At 28.1% G+C, this 18,582-nt stretch overlaps 1 protein-coding gene across 3 annotated transcripts in view; it reads left to right on the top strand.

Annotated features, from left to right (window-relative positions):
* LOC107452687 (organic cation transporter protein) overlaps nucleotides 1–18,582 on the top strand; it is a 59,779-nt gene that overhangs the window by 30,415 nt on the left and 10,782 nt on the right. For all 3 annotated transcript variants that reach the window (XM_021146883.3, XM_021146882.3, XM_043045270.2), the window contains exons 2-8: nucleotides 1,590–1,823; nucleotides 7,375–7,593; nucleotides 9,369–9,472; nucleotides 11,709–11,863; nucleotides 14,677–14,845; nucleotides 15,836–15,983; nucleotides 17,710–17,801. In XM_021146883.3, coding sequence (XP_021002542.1) covers nucleotides 1,632–1,823; nucleotides 7,375–7,593; nucleotides 9,369–9,472; nucleotides 11,709–11,863; nucleotides 14,677–14,845; nucleotides 15,836–15,983; nucleotides 17,710–17,801 — 1,079 coding nt within the window. In that variant the 5' untranslated portion in view covers nucleotides 1,590–1,631. The remainder of the gene's footprint in view (nucleotides 1–1,589; nucleotides 1,824–7,374; nucleotides 7,594–9,368; nucleotides 9,473–11,708; nucleotides 11,864–14,676; nucleotides 14,846–15,835; nucleotides 15,984–17,709; nucleotides 17,802–18,582) is intronic.

Here is an 18,582-nt window from a genome sequence, read left to right as displayed (position 1 = left end):
ATAAACAAGCTTTAGTTTTTGAGATGAATGAAACAGTGCCTAATGTTTGCCATCCATTGTTTTATAGTAATGCAGAAATTAAAAGAAAAAGAATGTATAAAATGATGCTAGACAGTTACCTTCGTGTTTCCCTCCTTTCCCTATTTAGAACAGATTGTGTGGCCTCAGCAAGCCTCACAAAGAGCTACCTTGACTCTATATTATATCTATTTTTACTCACAGAATGAATGAATAAGAAAGCTCGATAAGCTCTTAGAAATCTTCAAAAGCCCGTCTTGATTGGAAAGCCCGTAAGTTGAGATTCTAAAATCATCTGCAGCGGTTAAGTTAAACTCAGCGATTATGTTAATGTAGCGGTTATGTTTGAAATGCAGCTTGAATCTTTTTTCTTTCTAAGATAGCTGAGTCAAATGTTTCGCGTTAAATGCCTATAATATTCGGGCCGACATCTTTCGTGAGCAGCATTTTTAAAACCGGAAATATTTCGCTGACATAAACCATCAGTAGACACTACCACTTTTATATTTTAATTTTCATAGCAATCGAATTGAAATTGTTTATCAATTTTTATCAATTTATATTCTGCTGTGGATATAAAACCATAAACGATCATGTTCGCTCCCTTGTTTTGAAATTCCCTCTGATGACAGGATCAAGTAAGTCTTAGTAAAAACGCTATTCTTTTCAATTCTTTTTTTTTTCTTATTAAGGAAAATATTCATTGATTTTCATAGAGAACATTAACCTCCTGTGGCTAGCCCAACTAAGCATAATGATTCGTTTACCACTGGGTACATTGTACGGAAGTATTGTTACTCAGGAACTCAGAAAAAGTATAAAAACTGTATGAAAAGTAGAGTATGAAAATTTCGAAATTTTTTCATTAACTTCTTTTGGACGCGTCGAAAATTCTTTAAATGTAAGACTGTCGTTGATGTGATAAATGTTCTTACTTTCTCAAATACTGCGCAAGGATATAAAATTTTAAAAAAAAGATTAGATATGGATATGAGATGATACAGCTATGCCAGCCTCAATTTGAAATATCGCTTTTAATGCTTTTGTGTTCTTCTACTGCACATTTTGAAGCAACCCAGAACTCTTTTTCTTCTGTTTATATCAAGTGTTTTTATGCAGCCTCTAGGTTAAATTTTTAATCTCTAAGCTAAAACAACTTTTAAGCGAAAACGTTTTAAAAAGTGAGTATTTATTAAGTATAAAACTAAGTATATGCTTTAAACTATGTATTATCTTTAAATAAATGCATCTTTTTTCTTACAAAACATCGTGACATTTACTTGAAAAGTTAGACATAGAATGTACATTTAACATTGTTTAAATTATTTGAAAGCTAGCGCAGCACAAAAATTTTAAAACTAATAACAGGTTTTTGAATACATGCGCTTTTTGAAGGCTAATTCGTTTAAATCTCCAATTCAATCTGAAACTAAATCATTTATTTATATTTTCAATTTGTAAAATTTCAATTCCCTCACATGAGCACCATCTTCTAAATTTCTGATCTGAAAGTTGAAATAAGCTTGAAATAATGTCTTGTCTGTTTAATAATGCTTTTGTTTTCATTTCAGAAGAGTAAAACATTTACAAAAAGTTTTAGAAGATTTTCAAAGATGTCGGAGAAGAAACCTCTGAGCGTTGAAGCAGAGGAGGAGGAGTTTACAGACATTATAGGAGGACATGGGCGATGGCAACTTGGAATATACTTTTTTTGTTTCTTATGTGCTTGGCCACATTGTTTTCATAATCTTATTATGACATTCTTTGCGCCGAACGTCGACCACTGGTGTGCGAGGCCGTCACATGTAAGTATTAAATTTAAGTGCATTCTATTCGATCTCGCAAGGAATTTGCTTAGATATCTGCTGCCTTCGTCCTTCAATCTTGCTCGCCTTAAAAATATCCCGGATCTTCACAGCATTGTGTGGCAATTGGATAATATGAAACGAATATAATCTTTTTGGGTTTTTTTGACTTTAACTCATAATACTGAATAATAATTGCGAAAAATTTAAGAGCATTAGCCGAAAATTAAATTCATTTTTGAAAGCATATGAGAAAGAGCATCTATTATATACTGCTAAGTCCCACTCAGAGAAAAGTTACCGTGTCTTAAGTTTATATTTAAGTAAGATAATCAAATACTCACTGATGTCTATATTGAAGTCATATTTGAAGATAAATAAATAAAAAATTCTATAAATACTATACATAAATACATAAAAAATTCTATAAATACTATACATAAATACATAAAAAATTTATTTAAATTACTCTTCGGATACCCGAAATTGTTATGGCAATATTAATAACTAAATTTTTCTATTCTATCTATTTGAATTCAAAAATATCTTAATTATAAATAAAAAGTAAGAGTAAAAATATTTAATCTTTAAAAAAAATTGAGGAAAACTTATTTTCTATGAGCTTGTCAGTTTCAAAATATTTTTGTTAGTTATATGTAGAATTTACATTCACGTGTCAAAACTCTAACAATTGAGAGATTTCGCACTTTTACGTTACACTCCTGAACGCCGCAAGATTTGAAGTAATTGTGCTTGAAGTGCGGATGTGTCAATTCTGGAAAAATACACGTGATTCTGTGAAAAATTATCTAACTTACGTGAATGAAAAGAAAGATATTTTGAAAAATTCCGTAAGTTGAAAATACTAACTCCGGAAAGCAAGATTTGAAGTAATTGTGCTTGAAGTGCGGATGTGTCAATTCTGGAAAAATACTCATGATTCCGTGAAAAATTATCAAACTTACATGAATGAAAAGAAAGAGATTTTGAAAAATTCCGTAAGTTGAAAATACTAACGTAGTGGAATATCACATTAAACTTTGTCCAAAAAATCAAAACAAACATTTGCAATGGGCGTGGACATGGAAGTTAAACTTCTCCCACCTAAATTATGCAATTAAAATAAATATATTTTATAATTTCAAATTACCCAGAAATATATAGTGACAACCATCATTTAAACTAAAGCCCGTGAAATGTATTTCCTAATTCAATTAACCAATTCGCGATCGCAACGAACTATAGGGGGCGTTGTTGTATGAGGCTAATACCTGCGATTTCTATATGAACAGTCATTCAGTTACTCTAGAGACGTCGTTAACGTAGCAATGCAACGTTCCTTCTTTATTGTGGCTAATTAAATTTAAAAAAGAAAAATGCTTGATATTCTTTCTTATGCAAACGAAAACAAAATGGTATCTCTTTTTATTAGAGAAGGAATATCCAAAACACATCGGAAAAATATTTGTACATTAACAGAAAAAAATATGTATATTCTTATAACAGTTAAAACCTAATGCCCGAGAAATAGTATTACTAAATTTAATGATATAACATGAAAGGCCCATTTAAACTTTACATTCTATAGTTTTTAGAATCATATTACTTCAAAAACTAAAATGAACAAAAAGTATACATAAGAATCATAATTTTATGAAATTTAATTTTGTAAACAAAGCTTTTTGACAACAATTTTTATTTATCAAAAAATTTCAAGTTTCAATAAAAATCATTATTTTGAAACTAAGAAACGTTGAATAAAGAATGCTGACGAAACAAAAACAAAAAGAAAAAACAATTCTTTTTTGTCGCCATTTTTAGTGCTACGAAAATTTGTCTTTGGAATTTGCTAAAAACAAAACAAGATGCAATTTTATTTTTTCAGGAGGGAAATATTTTATCGAAAAAACGGAAATGTACCAATTCCCACAACATAAAACTTTATCTTGGTAAACGTACGTTTTGGAAATGTTATTTCATTTGGAATCTTATTTATCAGAGTTCATATGGCGATATGATTGTTTTGAATCTATGCTAAACTCTATATCGGCTCATTTTCCACCGAAATCCGATTGACTATTTTGATTTTAAATAAAGTGTTTTATTTTATGAATTGTCGCAAAAATTTTAAGTGTAGATTGGCGGCACTTAAAAACCGCCAAATCTGTAGCGGCGGTGGCGTTAATACGTCGTAAGTACCNACAGTGTGTAAGTTTAGTTTCTTTTTTTTGTTTTGGTTTTTATACTACTTTCAAATATCGCTCCATTTAAACGCTTTTAGAACTTTTTAAAACACGAATAGAATCAATTAAAAAAACACTTCCACTTTCATTCTTAGAGGGGCTGAAGGACATCATTTTTGTGTCGAAAGAAACATTTTTTCCAGACCAAGTTTTTTATAATACTATTCAATAATTATACCTTATTATTTGTTCGCAATATTTATCGATTCAAAATATCAAGGAAAGCTGCTTTAAATTTCAAACCAATTTAATACCACAAAAATAGGCTATTTAAATTACATTAAATTGACCACTTATGGTGGAAATTTTAATTCAGTTTGAAGAAGAGAACAATCGACAAAGAATAAAAATTAATTTCTTCGAAACTCGCCAGAACGTTGTAGGGTTTTTCATTTTTTCTCGTGAGTTTCGTAGATACATTGTTGTTAAATATGCTTAATAAAGATATTGTATGTCTGTTAATTATTATGCTGGATCAGTTATAAATAAATAAAAATTTGAAATCAGTATCCGTCTTTGATGTGAGGGGGAAATGCTGGATTCTTTCCCGTTTTTGAACTTCTTGAGTCAGCTATTTTTTTCCTTCTTTTTTTGTAAATATATTTATTTTTAATAACAGAAATTAAAGAATATTGTAATACGTGTTCTTGAAAATTATCTAACGTTTTTCTGAAGGTACAAGCCAGAGAGCCAACCAAATGAAGACTGGGTATACTTTCAGCTATCTAAATAAGTAAGGCAGAATGTTTATATGCACGTGTGAATGTACACTAAATGAAAACGTGATAAATTAATGTCTGATATTTACAGGCTCCCGCTAGACGGGGTACATAGATTGGAATAATACTACAACTCTAAGCGAACTCAACGCAGTCAACATTTACTACGATCAAACAATTTTTCCATTATGTAACCCTTTCAAGAAGCTGTGCAAAACCTATTACCACAATTCCAATATTAGATACCTTGGTACCAATACTAAATATATTTTTTATTATAATTATTGCCTGTTGAAACAACACCTATTGCGACAGTATTCATAGTACTTATTCCAAAATGTATGTATAGCACCATTGACTTCAATAATAATATGACAGTTTCTTTGAGGTTTCCTAAAACGAATAAGTATTTGTTTTCTAAATACTTTGTTTTTTTTTGTTTGGAACTTGTTAGTTTAATTAAATTTTTAGTTTAATTACAGTTGATTTTTAGTTATTTTCTTGGATAGAAACATGTTACAAAAGCGTAATTATAACCAAAATGATCACGTGATTTCGGATAACAGTTGAAACATTAGTTTGGTGACATAGTCCGTGCATGCTAATACGTTCTAATAGATCATTGAGTTTATATGACATTACGAATAAAAATTATTAAATATGACTTCTACATAGAATAGCTACATAGAATACATGGTACACTTCTAACTAGCTACATAGAAATTTGTTATAATCGTGGTCGTGTATTTGTTATAAACGTTCTTTTAAAAATATTTGAAGGAAAAAAATTACAGAAATGTGGATAATTGAATTTAAAACAATGACTAATGCTAAAACCAATGAGAAAAATCCCTTTTCAAACGAGCCTCCTGATCGATATAATTGAAATTTTGTAATGCATTATGATATTGGGAGCCAATATTCTTCTTTTTAAATTTTTGAACCCCAATGCAAACAGTTCAGAAGTTATAAGAAAGAAACACGCACAACACACACTCTACCTTTTTAAATATAAAGTGTGTTTTTTTATGCATCCAGAGCATTTCAGGCACAACATTTTATTTTTCAAATACGAAATCAATCTATAAATTAGATTTTGACCGAAGTGGTGTCTCTTATTGCCCTATTTTCGTTTATTTTTTTATTTTCAAATTTTTACCATGACTTTTTTCGTGTTTTTCTCAATTTTTCTGCACAGCGAAGCCTATTGCGTCTTTGAATTTTAAGCGTCTTTGAATTTTAATTCTTATTTCATCATGAAGGCCAGTAATTGAACCCGCTAAAAGATGAGTTTGACAGAGGCAGGGTGACTATGTGGTACTGATTGTTAACTTGTATTGATGTCTTGTATTCAGAGTAGTGTTTCTGATGGTTTTAGAAGCCGATCTGGAACTATGAAGTGGTGTGTTTGTGCTTTTGAGGGACGGTGTGGAGTCACGAAGCGCTGAATTGAGAGCAAAAAACTTATGCACATTAATACAGTATACTATATTATCAAACAGTGATTTCATTAAAAATTAATCGTAATCTGTAAACAAGCTTTTTTTGGCCACTCGTTTCTCTTCAATAGTTAACATTTTAAAGTTGAGATTAGAAACAAAAGATTCAAGTGCTGTAAGGGGTGTATATCTTTCTCAACTGCACAATTCAACTTTTTAAATAAAGCTCGCGCAAGATCTGTTAATGTATACGATTAAAATAGTATAAAGAATAGTATGCCTAAAATAGTAGAAAACTTTATATTTAACAAAAAGAAACGTGTGAACCTTTTTTTAAATATTTGTATTAAAATAGTGACTTATTTGTTACAATGTCATTTTTCGTGATCTAAAAAACTATTTTTATTTTAAGAAAACTAATTCTAACAATCTAAAATAATGAATTGCTAAAATGAAAAAAAAATTTCAATTCTAAAATACAAATGTCAGTACAATTTATAAATCATTAATTAAAATTACACTATTGCAATACTTTTCCTTTAAAAAATAAAAGATAAGGATGTTTTCATGTGTGAATACTTATATGTTCATTTGGCTTTTCGGACCATTGATTATTAAACTGGTATTTAAAAGTATTTTTAAAACACATCATATCCTGAATCCTTCTTAAATTCTGTTAATTTAATATCATAATTAGCATAGTTATTTTAATATCATAGTTAACATAGTTAATTTAATATCATAATTAACATAGTTAAATTACTAGCATAGTTAACATAGTTAATTTAATATCATAGTTAACATAGTTAATTTAATATCAAAGTTAACATAGTTAATTTAATATCATTGTTAACATAGTCAATTTAATATCATATTTAACTATATTATTTACAGTTTTATTTAACCCTTCGTTCAGATTTTTATTTTTTAAAATTTCGTCAAAGGGTATTTATAATACATATAGCATTCTTAAGTTCTATTCATCGCAATGTTTTATAGTTAACTTTAATTTTTTGTTTACTTTCAGACATTTGTTTACACTTTCATGAAAGATACTTTTAAAGCATATATTATTGTTCTTAAATTCCATTAATTGTGATATTTAGTTACAATTTACTTCAATTATGACTTTATGTTTCATTTTCTCAAGGTAATCGAAGCAAATGTGTCTGTCTTCGAATGGAAGAATGAAGCTGTACCCATAGTTATGAACCGAGCTGGACTAGTGCGGAAAAGTCGATGCACTGTATACAAGCACCTAGTAGTTAATGGTTCATTGCATGTTCCATCAACAATTGATAGTGAAATAGAAGCTTGCGAAACCTGGGAATATGATGATTCTTTTTACAAGTCCACCATGGTCGATGATGTAAGCAATTTTATTCTTATTTTTTTCAAAGTGTTAAACTTAAATTTTCCTATCGCTGTAGTTTGTTGAGGAATAGTTCATTCTTTGAGCTGTGGCACTGCGGTCGGGTGCTTAATCTTGGAATTCATCCAGGAAGCAGGTAAACTTACGCAGAGTTCACATTAAATTGTGCCACAACTGAAGATCTTTCGGATGATGCGATGAGTAAGTTAGAAGAGAGCAACAACCTCATCGTCTGACCTCGAGCAAAAGTACTTGACATTCTTACAATGGCCTTTGAAAGACAGAGACTTAGAAAGAGGGCAAGGTGCCTGTCTGGGCATAAATGCAAAAAAAAAATTATTTTCTTCTTCAAATTTAAATTTTGAAGTATGTTTAACTTAAGAAGTATGAAAACAATTTTTTAACTGGAACTTCACTGCGCATTCATTTGTTTCAGGTAATTATGTTAAATTGCAATTCGTTTTAGACGAGACATACTTTTGATGTTTGACTATAGTGTCATTTTGAGAAGCATTAATATTTTTTAAATATATATTAATTCCTTTTTAAATGAATATAAATATTTGTAATCATAATTTTTCCGTTCTTAAATGTTGAAAGCTTTTAAGTAAAATCTGTAAGAATAATTAGAATTATGCAAAAAATATTTTTATTTCGGTTTTATTTTAATTAGTTAAAAGCTATTTTTCTGTTAAAACAAAAATATTTGATTTCACAAAGTTGAACCACTTTTGTGAGCAATTCCAAACCTGGATAAAAGTCATGAACTGAAAAAATGCACTTTCATTTACAGTGGGAGTTAAGTAGTGGTATCGGGAAAAGAAATTGAAAATTATGGTAAAATAGTTCAAATTTTACTTTTGTATTAAAAGAAGTAATTAAAATAACTTCAATATTTGTGAATAAAATTTGAATGAAAAATTTAGTTTAAAAACAAATAGAAATAAATGTTTCTTTCAATTATCATTTTTCTACTTGAATACTTTGTGTGCTAAGTTCTTCTGTAAAATTTGTTTAAGATAATATATTAAAAATAATAATTTTGAATAATTATTATAAAATATTTTGTTCTTAATAATAATCAACAAATTTCAGTGACGGAGAAATTTTTAAAATTCGTTGAGGTTTTAAGCCGATTTAGTTTCTCTTTAACTAAAATTCTTGATTATATGCTGTTAATTTATAATAATATTTTTAAAGAATTTCTTTTTTTATGAGTTCTTTGTAAACAACGTGTTAAATATAAATGTAACATGTGCAATTTATTTGAATAAAATATCTACCAAATAACTACATTATTAATTTTATCAATACTGGACTCAAATTAGCATAAATATTTTTACAAAAGTATATAATTAACTTTACATTGTATTTCAAATCCTGATCTCGATTTGAATATGTTTGAATTAAATATATCGTTGATATAATATTATTCTTCAAAACTTGATTTCAATTTAAAATGGCGCACTTCACAAGTAATTTGTTTTATACATTATAGTAAATTCGATGAAGATTGGAATTTATTCAATTAATAATAACTGGGACCATATTGCATGAATACAATGAAACCGGAGTGAACCAGTACAAGAACCGGTTTACACTGGTTGTAGGATTGTGGGACTAACTTTAATTGTCCTTGAAATATCGCATTTCCGCTTTAATTAGTTTATTCTGTGTGATATATCAAGGATCTAATGAAACACAATTTAATTATTGAGTTCCCAAAATAATAACAAATGTTAGTGTATGACATATGGTTTTGATATTTTTAGTGGGATTTGGTATGCAACCGAGAATGGTTAATTTCCGTTTCCAAAACTGTTTACATGGTTGCATTCTTAATTGCGGCAACGACATGTGGCCAGTTGTCAGATCGGTAAGTCAAATAATTTGTTTATATTCATTTATTTCAATTTAAAAGGCATGATTTTTTCTTATGATTTATCGATTCGTTTAACTGTGACTTATTATTTTCGATGTTGATACTAATTCACAGGATTTCGAATGATTATGATTTGTGAATCGTACTTTATTCTTTGCTTTTGCGGGTTATTTGTAGCACATCAATAAATATTCTTAAAGGAAAAGAATTTTTTTATTATTGATATTAAAAATAAGTGCAATTTATTAGGTTGAAATAACTTTTAGTAGTGGCTAACAATCGGCAAAATGCAAAAAAAAAACTTTTTCATTTACAGCGACATAAATACACCGCATAATTGAGCCAAATGTATAATTTGTTAAACGAAGGAGTAATTATTAAAAATTTAAATAAAATAATTATAAAAATATTTTGTTCTGATTAATCTAGTATTTTATTCTATGTTGTTTTTATAGTACATAATTTATAATCAATAAAAGCGTTACGTCATTATCAAATAATTTATATGAAAGGGATATATTTTTAATGGATTTTCATCCATTGTAATTCACACTTGAACGTTTAAAAGAAATATGTTCTAGATGAGATTTCTAACATTTCAACTTATTACTTTGTTGATTCCATTTAAATATTATTAGGTGCGTTGTTTTAAAATAGTACTTTTAATGCTAAAGAAACTTTCGATTCTGTCCAAAATAAAGATTTGTTTATTTTTTACCTATACCGGAACAAATGAGTTATACAAATCATGCATTTTTAATACTTTCAACACAGTTATAATTCTATTCATACCTAAAATTAAGTTCTTCATAAATTTCTAAGCCTTAACTACGTGTATTGGTATAAGTTTTCACTAATTTATAATTTTATTTAGATTAAAATTAATTTGAGTGATATTTGTGTAACTACAGTGATCAATAAATGGGTCACCCCAAATAACTTTTGATCTGGTGATCGAATCTTCCCTTAATAGGACTGAATCGTAATAGTTCGAAGAGATTCTAATTAGCAAGCATTCTAATTAGTTAACGTAGAAGACAATTTAAGTTATGAAATTAGATACAAGACAGCTGTCTAAGCTTGGACAAGACAGCTGTCTAAGCTTGGACAAGACAGCTGTTTAAGCTTGGACCCCTTTATGATAAGATCAGCTTTGTATATTTTAAGGATATAATTTACTTTAATATTCAATATTTTTGAGGATACATTTAACTTTGACAACTTTCATAATGAAATAGTATTTAAACTTTATATTATTTTAAAACTTCGGAATTAGAACGAAGTAATATTTTTGGTAGTATTAATATCTAAGCAAAATTGATTTGTACTAGCTAATAAGATTAACTTTGTGAACTAAATAAAATATCCAAAATATTTTCTAAATATATAAACAACAAATCTCTGAAAGGGAACGAAGTTTTGTTTTCATTTTCATTTAAAAGCTTCTTTTTTCATTAGAAGATTTAGAAGTTTGAGAAGATTTACGAAAAAAAATTCCTAAATATTTATGCTTCACCGTTAGAATTTTCATTCTAGGATTTGGTAAAATAACCGACAGAAGTCTGACCATCCAATTTACCGTTAAGTTTATGACAAAGAACATTTCTTACTTTTTTGGTTTTAAACATTTACAACGAGCATGGTTTTAAAACCGTAAGAGTTTACTGGAAACTAGTTACCAGTTAATTACATTGAAATTAGGCTTTCGTTACATAACGGGAATTGGAGAATGCAGGATATTAGAAACTCTTCATGTATGAAAGGGAATTAAAAAAAATATTGTGTTGCCAAAAGTGGCACTCAAACCCCCGTTCTGTCGGTGAAGAGACTGGATAAGTCCTCTCGGCTCTAATAAATACCCACCTTCATGGAACTGAGTGGGATCATTAAGTGGTCTTAGATGGAACGATAAAATTCTGGTTGTTTAACCGTATTAGGTGAAAGCAGTTAATAAACGGTTTTCCCCCAGTTTACGGTTTGAATACCATCTTATTTAAGGTTATTTGACTATTTTCTTTAAATATGATAAAATAACAATAAAATAAATTGTTATTTAACTGTGTTTTTTCGAGAAATTTCGAACAGTGTTGAATATATTCTGGAATATTTTTCAAAGTATTAATATTTAAGTTTCGTTTTGGGAATGAACACATTTTTTTTAATTTTTCACATGCTTGAATTTAATTCCAAAATTTTTTCAAAATGTCTATAATTGAGCTTCATTTTATAGGTTTGGACGTCGTATAACCATGATCAGTTGTATTTCCATGTTCTTGGTGGCTGCACTTTTGACTCTCTTGGCGAAAAATTTCATGATGTTTATTGTTTTGCGCTTCTTTCTTTCCATGGGAATTACGTCTACATTCACCATATCATACGTAGTGCGTAAGTATTTTGAATATTTAATTTGCTTCGTATATTTATTATAAGTCAATAAACTTAATGATAAACAAGAAATGCGTTGTAGTAAAAAAATATGTCAAACAAATATAATGCTAAAATATCCAAGATTTTGAAATGAAATAAAATTTTAGTAACCACACTTCTATAGTGATAATAGTGATAATCTAGAAATATTATAATCCCAAAAGTATATAGCAATTTAGCTTTATTATCTTAGTCTGAGGTATTTTACCTCATACTTTTGAAGTTAGCTAATTAACTTAGATTTCATAGAATTTTCGGGTAATGGGAAACACTCATTTTGCATACTACAGGGAAAAAAATGCGATATGATGGATTTTGATCTGAAAACTGGACTACTTTAGCTTTGTTAGCAAATAAACATTAGAAAATAAAATTATATGATCATAAAACAGTTCAGGCTTAAATTAGTGGCATTACCTAATTAATTAAGTATTCATAGAATTTTCTAGCAACAGGAAACATTAAATTTACATCGGGAGGATTACAGGAGAAAAGAAAATGCGATACAATGGATTTTGATCTGAAAATACCTTTATCTATGGTTTCGTCAGCAAATGAACATGACATTAAAACAATTCATTTTAATTTAAATTATACGTCAGGAGCAGTGCGCCGTTTCGTTGTTCTTCTAATGTTTCTCAATATTGGTGACGTCATAGTTTACATGCATTTGTTCGACCTTTTAGATTAGTTTAATATCGGCACATGCATATTTTTCACACTGAGATTAAAAGAACCAAATTTCATTTTCAATCTGAATAGAAATTTCGATCTTTTTTTCCTAAAACTTAAATTAATAAAAGAATGCTAAAAATGCTTTAAAATATTTTTATCTTTTATTTAATTATAATTTAAGGCAAAGCGTTATTTTCCAAGTCAAAAATGTGTATTGAAATAAATAATAGAAGAAATAGGATAAGTATATGTTGTCTGTGAGACAGAACTAAGAACGTGGCCAATGCTCATTAAAGGATAATAAAATAATCTATGTAACAATTTATTTAGAAATGAAACTTAAGGGTAAAGAATTTAATCCAGTTTTATAATGTTTAAAACGCTTGCGATATTGATGTAAATTACTCAATATCTAGGTGATTGCTCTAATGCTTTGCTTTCATAATTGAATGCAAACACTGATTTATATAACATAAACAGGTGGAATTTAAAAATTTATATTTCAACAACGTCTTGTTTTCATTATTTAGTTTCCAACCTAAATTTTTACCATATTGCTTATAACTATAGCAAATTGCATATCGGTGTAAAGGTATTAATTTTAAAACAGTGTTTTTCATTTATATTTACGTCTAATAATGCTTTCCAAATAATAATGAAGTTCATAATATTCCATACTACTTAAAGTGAAAAAGGCAAGAGATTGTTAAAATATTAATAAAACACGATCCATTACTCTTTAATGTAATTTTCAATGTAATTTTTTGGTGATAATTACGTGTTATCTATAAGAACATGGGGCATGTCAAATTGCATATCGGTATAAAATTAACAACATTAAAACAATGTTTATTACTTATATTTGTATTTAATAATACTTCATAATTGATAATGAAGGAAAAAAAGTAAAAAAATGTTTATATATCAAAGCACAGTATGTTTCTCTTTAGTGCATCCAATGTAACTATTATTGATAATAACATATAATATAGGGGAACATGAGAAATTACTAAATAACCTTAAATCTAACAATTTGACTTGACCATGCCATTTGTGAACATCAGTGTTCGAAAGGCTGAACTAGGAATTGTTAATCCTCTAATGCTCAACTACTAGTTTGGTTACGAAATAAAACATGGTCCTACGTTTTCTTAATAAATATACCTTTATCCAAATAAGTTTTTCTCTCAAGCTATAAGCGTAATTTAAAAAATGTAATAAGAATAATGTCGTTTAGAGTACAGCTGATAGGGGTAGGTAGCAGACCACTCCTAAAAAAGTAGGTTTATATTTGTTTTCATAAATAACAGCAGAACGCTAAATATTTCAACTCTAAAAAAATAGGAACTTTTCGGTTACCCAAGAGAAAGAAAATTTAACTATTTTGTTAATTTTTATTTTTTTATTTGTTTAAGGAATATAAATAAGATTTAAATAAATAAAAGAAAAGTTAGCTGAGATCGATATAGATGCGCTTAAATACTTAAATACGTTTAAAATATTGCTTCTTCTAATTTTTTATAGAAAATACTATTGGAAATTATACGCTAGAAATCTTTAGTTAGGTAAATGTTTAGCGTAATTCAGAAAAATTTTCAGTTCATTTAATTTTGTTTTTCTCTAGAAAAAAAATCATGTGCTAGAAAATGAACCACAAAACTGTACTACTACTTCTAGTTTTATTTTACTTTTATTTTTACTCTATTTTTATAGTTAGAAATAGTTATATTTTATAGTAATTTTATAGTTACGAAAAGTGTTAAAATGATTAATTATTTTTATGGAAAATTGCCTCGGTCTGTCTAGACCAATCTGTCGCAAAATCTACAAAACTGTAGAGTTGCATCGTAATATAAATATTAAAATGTATGGATACTTAGAAACCTAATATATAGCATACATCATTAAAAATGTATAATTAAATTAATATGGATGGGTTACAATGGTTATAATCCCTTTTAGTCATGAAAAAAGCACTACGTCATTTGCGTCAGTTTACGCCATATGTTTTTTAGGGCATGTGCATGCATTTATAATAATAATGACTTCTTATTTTAACAATTCAGACACTGATATATACTAACATTTTTTCATAGTTTCAGAAATTGTGAGCGCTGAATATCGATCCATCTATCTTTTCACCTTCAAGTCAGGTTGGGTGTTTGCCTATATGTTGATGCCACTGATAGCATGGATGGTTCCCAGCTGGTTCTGGCTTCAGTTCACTATAACCATGCCCTGGCTTTGCCTCTTGTCTGTTTTCTGGTAAACTGAATACCTGAATTGTTATTTTCTTTTTTAAATATTTGCATGATCTTTTTAAAGTAATTTTCGTAGAATACGTTAAGATTTCGAGATGCAATCTTAAAATTGAAGGATTGAGAAGCTAAAGATAAAAGGAAATTAATTTTCTTAACAAGTTAAATGTTTTGCTAGAATTCAGTTGGTTTATTATAAATATTTTTTAAAAAAATACCAATATTAAATTAATAACGAATTCTTTGAGGAGCACTATATCTGATTTAAAGGCTCTTTCGATGGGATCTGGGAAGCATATTTCTGAAATATTTAGCATTAAGTAAACATTAAGTTCGTTGAAAGTCATCTTTTACAAATTTGATAATTGGTGACACGAATGTAAAGAGAAATATTCATAACAAATTTTAAAAACATTGTTTTAGTGTTTCATTTGTACTAGTTGCTGACATTAGTTTAGTTCTTGTTTGCACAAGTGACTAGTTAAAGCAGTGTGCTTGAGTTCCAAAGACCAGAGATCAAACGTAGAGTAAGTTCTGAAGTTATCCATTCATCGGACAGTTTTAAGCTGGACTTCGTTAATCAGAACAAAATGCAATCATGATTAATTTAATAACTTTTACTCTAAATTCACTAAATAGGAAATTTTTAATGAATTTAAATGCACCAACCATTTTTGTGGTACAATAAATACAGTAAATAATGAAAGTAAATAACAGTACAACAGTAAACAGTAAATAATGACATTTTAAATATACTTTAAACAAATGTAAATATACTTAATATACTATACCATTTTAGAAAACCAATCTTTTTTTTATTCAAACTAAAAACAAATATTTAGAATTTTGATTCTAGTGGCAAGTGACTGTGAGAATACTCAGTTAATGCATTCATCATTACAATAATTGAATTTATTTTATCTTTGCTTACATTCAAAATAAAATAAAAATTAAACATGACTTTTTATGCAGTTTTATTTATTTGTTACTAAACTAGGGTACTACCGGAAACACCACGTTGGCTTTTAACGCATGGAAAATTTTTGGAACTGGAAAAAATACTATTAATTGCTGCTAAGAAAAATGGAAAAGATATGAATTATGCCAAAGCTTCAATTCAAACTTTTGTAAGGCACCAACAGAAGGTAATTTCATTGAAAACATATTTTTTTGAAATTGAAAAGAAAAAGTACTACGACTAATTTTTATGTAAAATTAGAGAACAATATTTGCAACATATTCATTGGGAAAAATTCAGGATCAAATTACGGTAAAAAGTACCAGCACTCAGAGTACCGGAATCTTTTACCGAATATCCTTTTTACCGCAACAAGTTACGGAACAAAAAATCTGATATACTGTATTTTTACAGCAATAATTACCGTAAAATCACTGAATCAATCTAATGAAATAAATATTAATGTAAAAATTACGATGTAAAATTTCACGATAAAAATTAATTTTATGGTAAAAAGGATTTTACTGATGATGAACCCAAAATAATACTTTAACTTAAACGGAATTTTTCACAGTGTACTGATGAAAAAAATTATTACAATTGAATGATATGATAACATAACTTTTATGCACAAGGAAATTTAAATAACGTGGCATATCAATAATTGATCAGCTCAGAAGTTTGCACGTGAGCTTTAAGTAGTAAATATTTGTATTGTAACGTCCTTAAACGCAGTTTATTTTCAGGAAAATTTTTTATGACCATTAACGACTGTTTCCAGTTCTTAGAGTACAATTAAGTTAGCTCAAAAATTGTCATAACCTGGCTGCTTAAAAAAATTCTATGCTAGTGATAAACTGTCAAGCACCTTCTTCTTAGTATGTGACAGTAGTTGCATGAAAAAAGAGTAAAGAAAATGAATAAAAAGGGTTAAACTTTGATTTTGTTTTCTAGGCTAATTATGTATTCTATTGGATGTATTACTTTACGCTTAATAAAATGAAACCAAATTTGAAAAATATGTAATTAATAGCTTAGATGGTATAAGGATTTTCAGTATAAAAGTTATAATATTTGTTTTGTTTTTATTTTTACATCTTACAACGCTAAGTAGAGAAATAAAGTCTTATCCACTATATTTTTATAGAACTTAGTCAACTGGGATCAAACAGGAGTGGATAGGATAAACAGTTCAGAAGTAGCAGTAGTTTTAATTTATAAATGTTATTATAAAAAAAAATTCAAAGACGAGGGTGCTTAGCACTTAGCTGATATTTAGAGCTCTTATTTTGATGTCAGGATTAAATTTAATTTATTCAGTACCATTAAATTTTTTATTAAAGTTATTAAGATTTGTAAAATTGACAAATTTACTAAATCTAACTTTCAATATGCATATATATCTTCAAATCATTCAAATGAAGAGATGTATGCTTTGAAGTCAGTCTATACTTTATGCTATATATGCTATCTTTGAACAAAGCAAAACAATGTGAATAATGCGCAAAAATGAAAATTTACTGCACTTTCGATTGGATGCAGAAGTTTATCAATGAGTTTAAAGACAAAATGTGTTAAAATACGTTTTGTGTTTTGACACTTTTTTCGCATGTAATTGTATGAGCAGATGATGAGATTCTGTGTTTTCCGTATTTTATTTTCCAATTCATTTTTATTTTAATTTTTTTCTTAAATTTTAAATTTGTAAATATGTTTAAGAACGTTTTTTAATGTTTCTATGTGTTAAGGTTTTTAATGTTTCATATTTTTCTATGTTTTCTTTGTATTTTTAACTTGTCTATCTATCTATATATAAGCATATATATATAGTTCTTTCTACCTTCTTATAATAGGTTGCTTACAAATGGCTGTTAATTTATAATTGATGTATTTTTATTTATTTATTTCATTAGATGAAAATGGAAGAAAAAAGAGACGAAACAGTATTTGACTTAGTGAAAACTCCTGCATTGAGAAAAACTACTCTTAACATCTATTTTTGTTGGTATGACATTCATTTTTGAAAATATGAAATTCTATAGCATATTAGGCAGCGTGTATCGCATTTCTGGAACAAACCATGTTTCGTAAGAATATACTCTTCAAAAAATTGAGTTAAATTTCTTCGACCATGCTTATTTATAGACACTTTCATAGGCAAAAACGTATATAAAACACAGCAGAATATTCAATAGCATGTGACTAAAATAATACGTTTTAGGGAAGAACTTTAAAACTCAACTCAGGAAATTCTTTTAGACGTCATTCATGTTCGCACTATGGCATAGCCACCTTCGGATCCATATATATTTTTTAGAAAAGATTAAATTTAGGAACAAACCATGTTTCGTAAGAATAGATGCTTCAAAAAATTGAGTTAAATTTCTTCGACCATGCTTATTTAAAGACACTTTAATAGCCAAAAAGGTATATAAAACACAGCAGAATATTCAATATTATGTGACTAAAATAATACGTTTTAGGGAAGAACTTTAAAACTCAACTCAGGAAATTCTTTTAGACGCCATTCATGTTCGCACTAAGGCATAGCCACCTTCGGATCTATATATATTTTTTAGAAAATATTAAATTTAGGAACAAACCATGTTTCATAAGAATAGATGCTTCAAAAAATTGAGTTAAATTTCTTCGACCATGCTTATTTAAAGACACTTTAATAGCCAAAAAGGTATATAAAACACAGCAGAATATTCAATAGCATGTGACTAAAATAATACGTTTTAGGGAAGAACTTTAAAACTCAACTCAGGAAATTCTTTTAGACG

The sequence above is a fragment of the Parasteatoda tepidariorum genome, chromosome 7, assembly GCF_043381705.1.
Source record: "Parasteatoda tepidariorum isolate YZ-2023 chromosome 7, CAS_Ptep_4.0, whole genome shotgun sequence".
NCBI classification, from domain to species: domain Eukaryota; kingdom Metazoa; phylum Arthropoda; class Arachnida; order Araneae; family Theridiidae; genus Parasteatoda; species Parasteatoda tepidariorum.
Note: the sequence above shows the minus strand (reverse complement) of the source record. Positions and strands in the feature narration are given on the sequence as shown.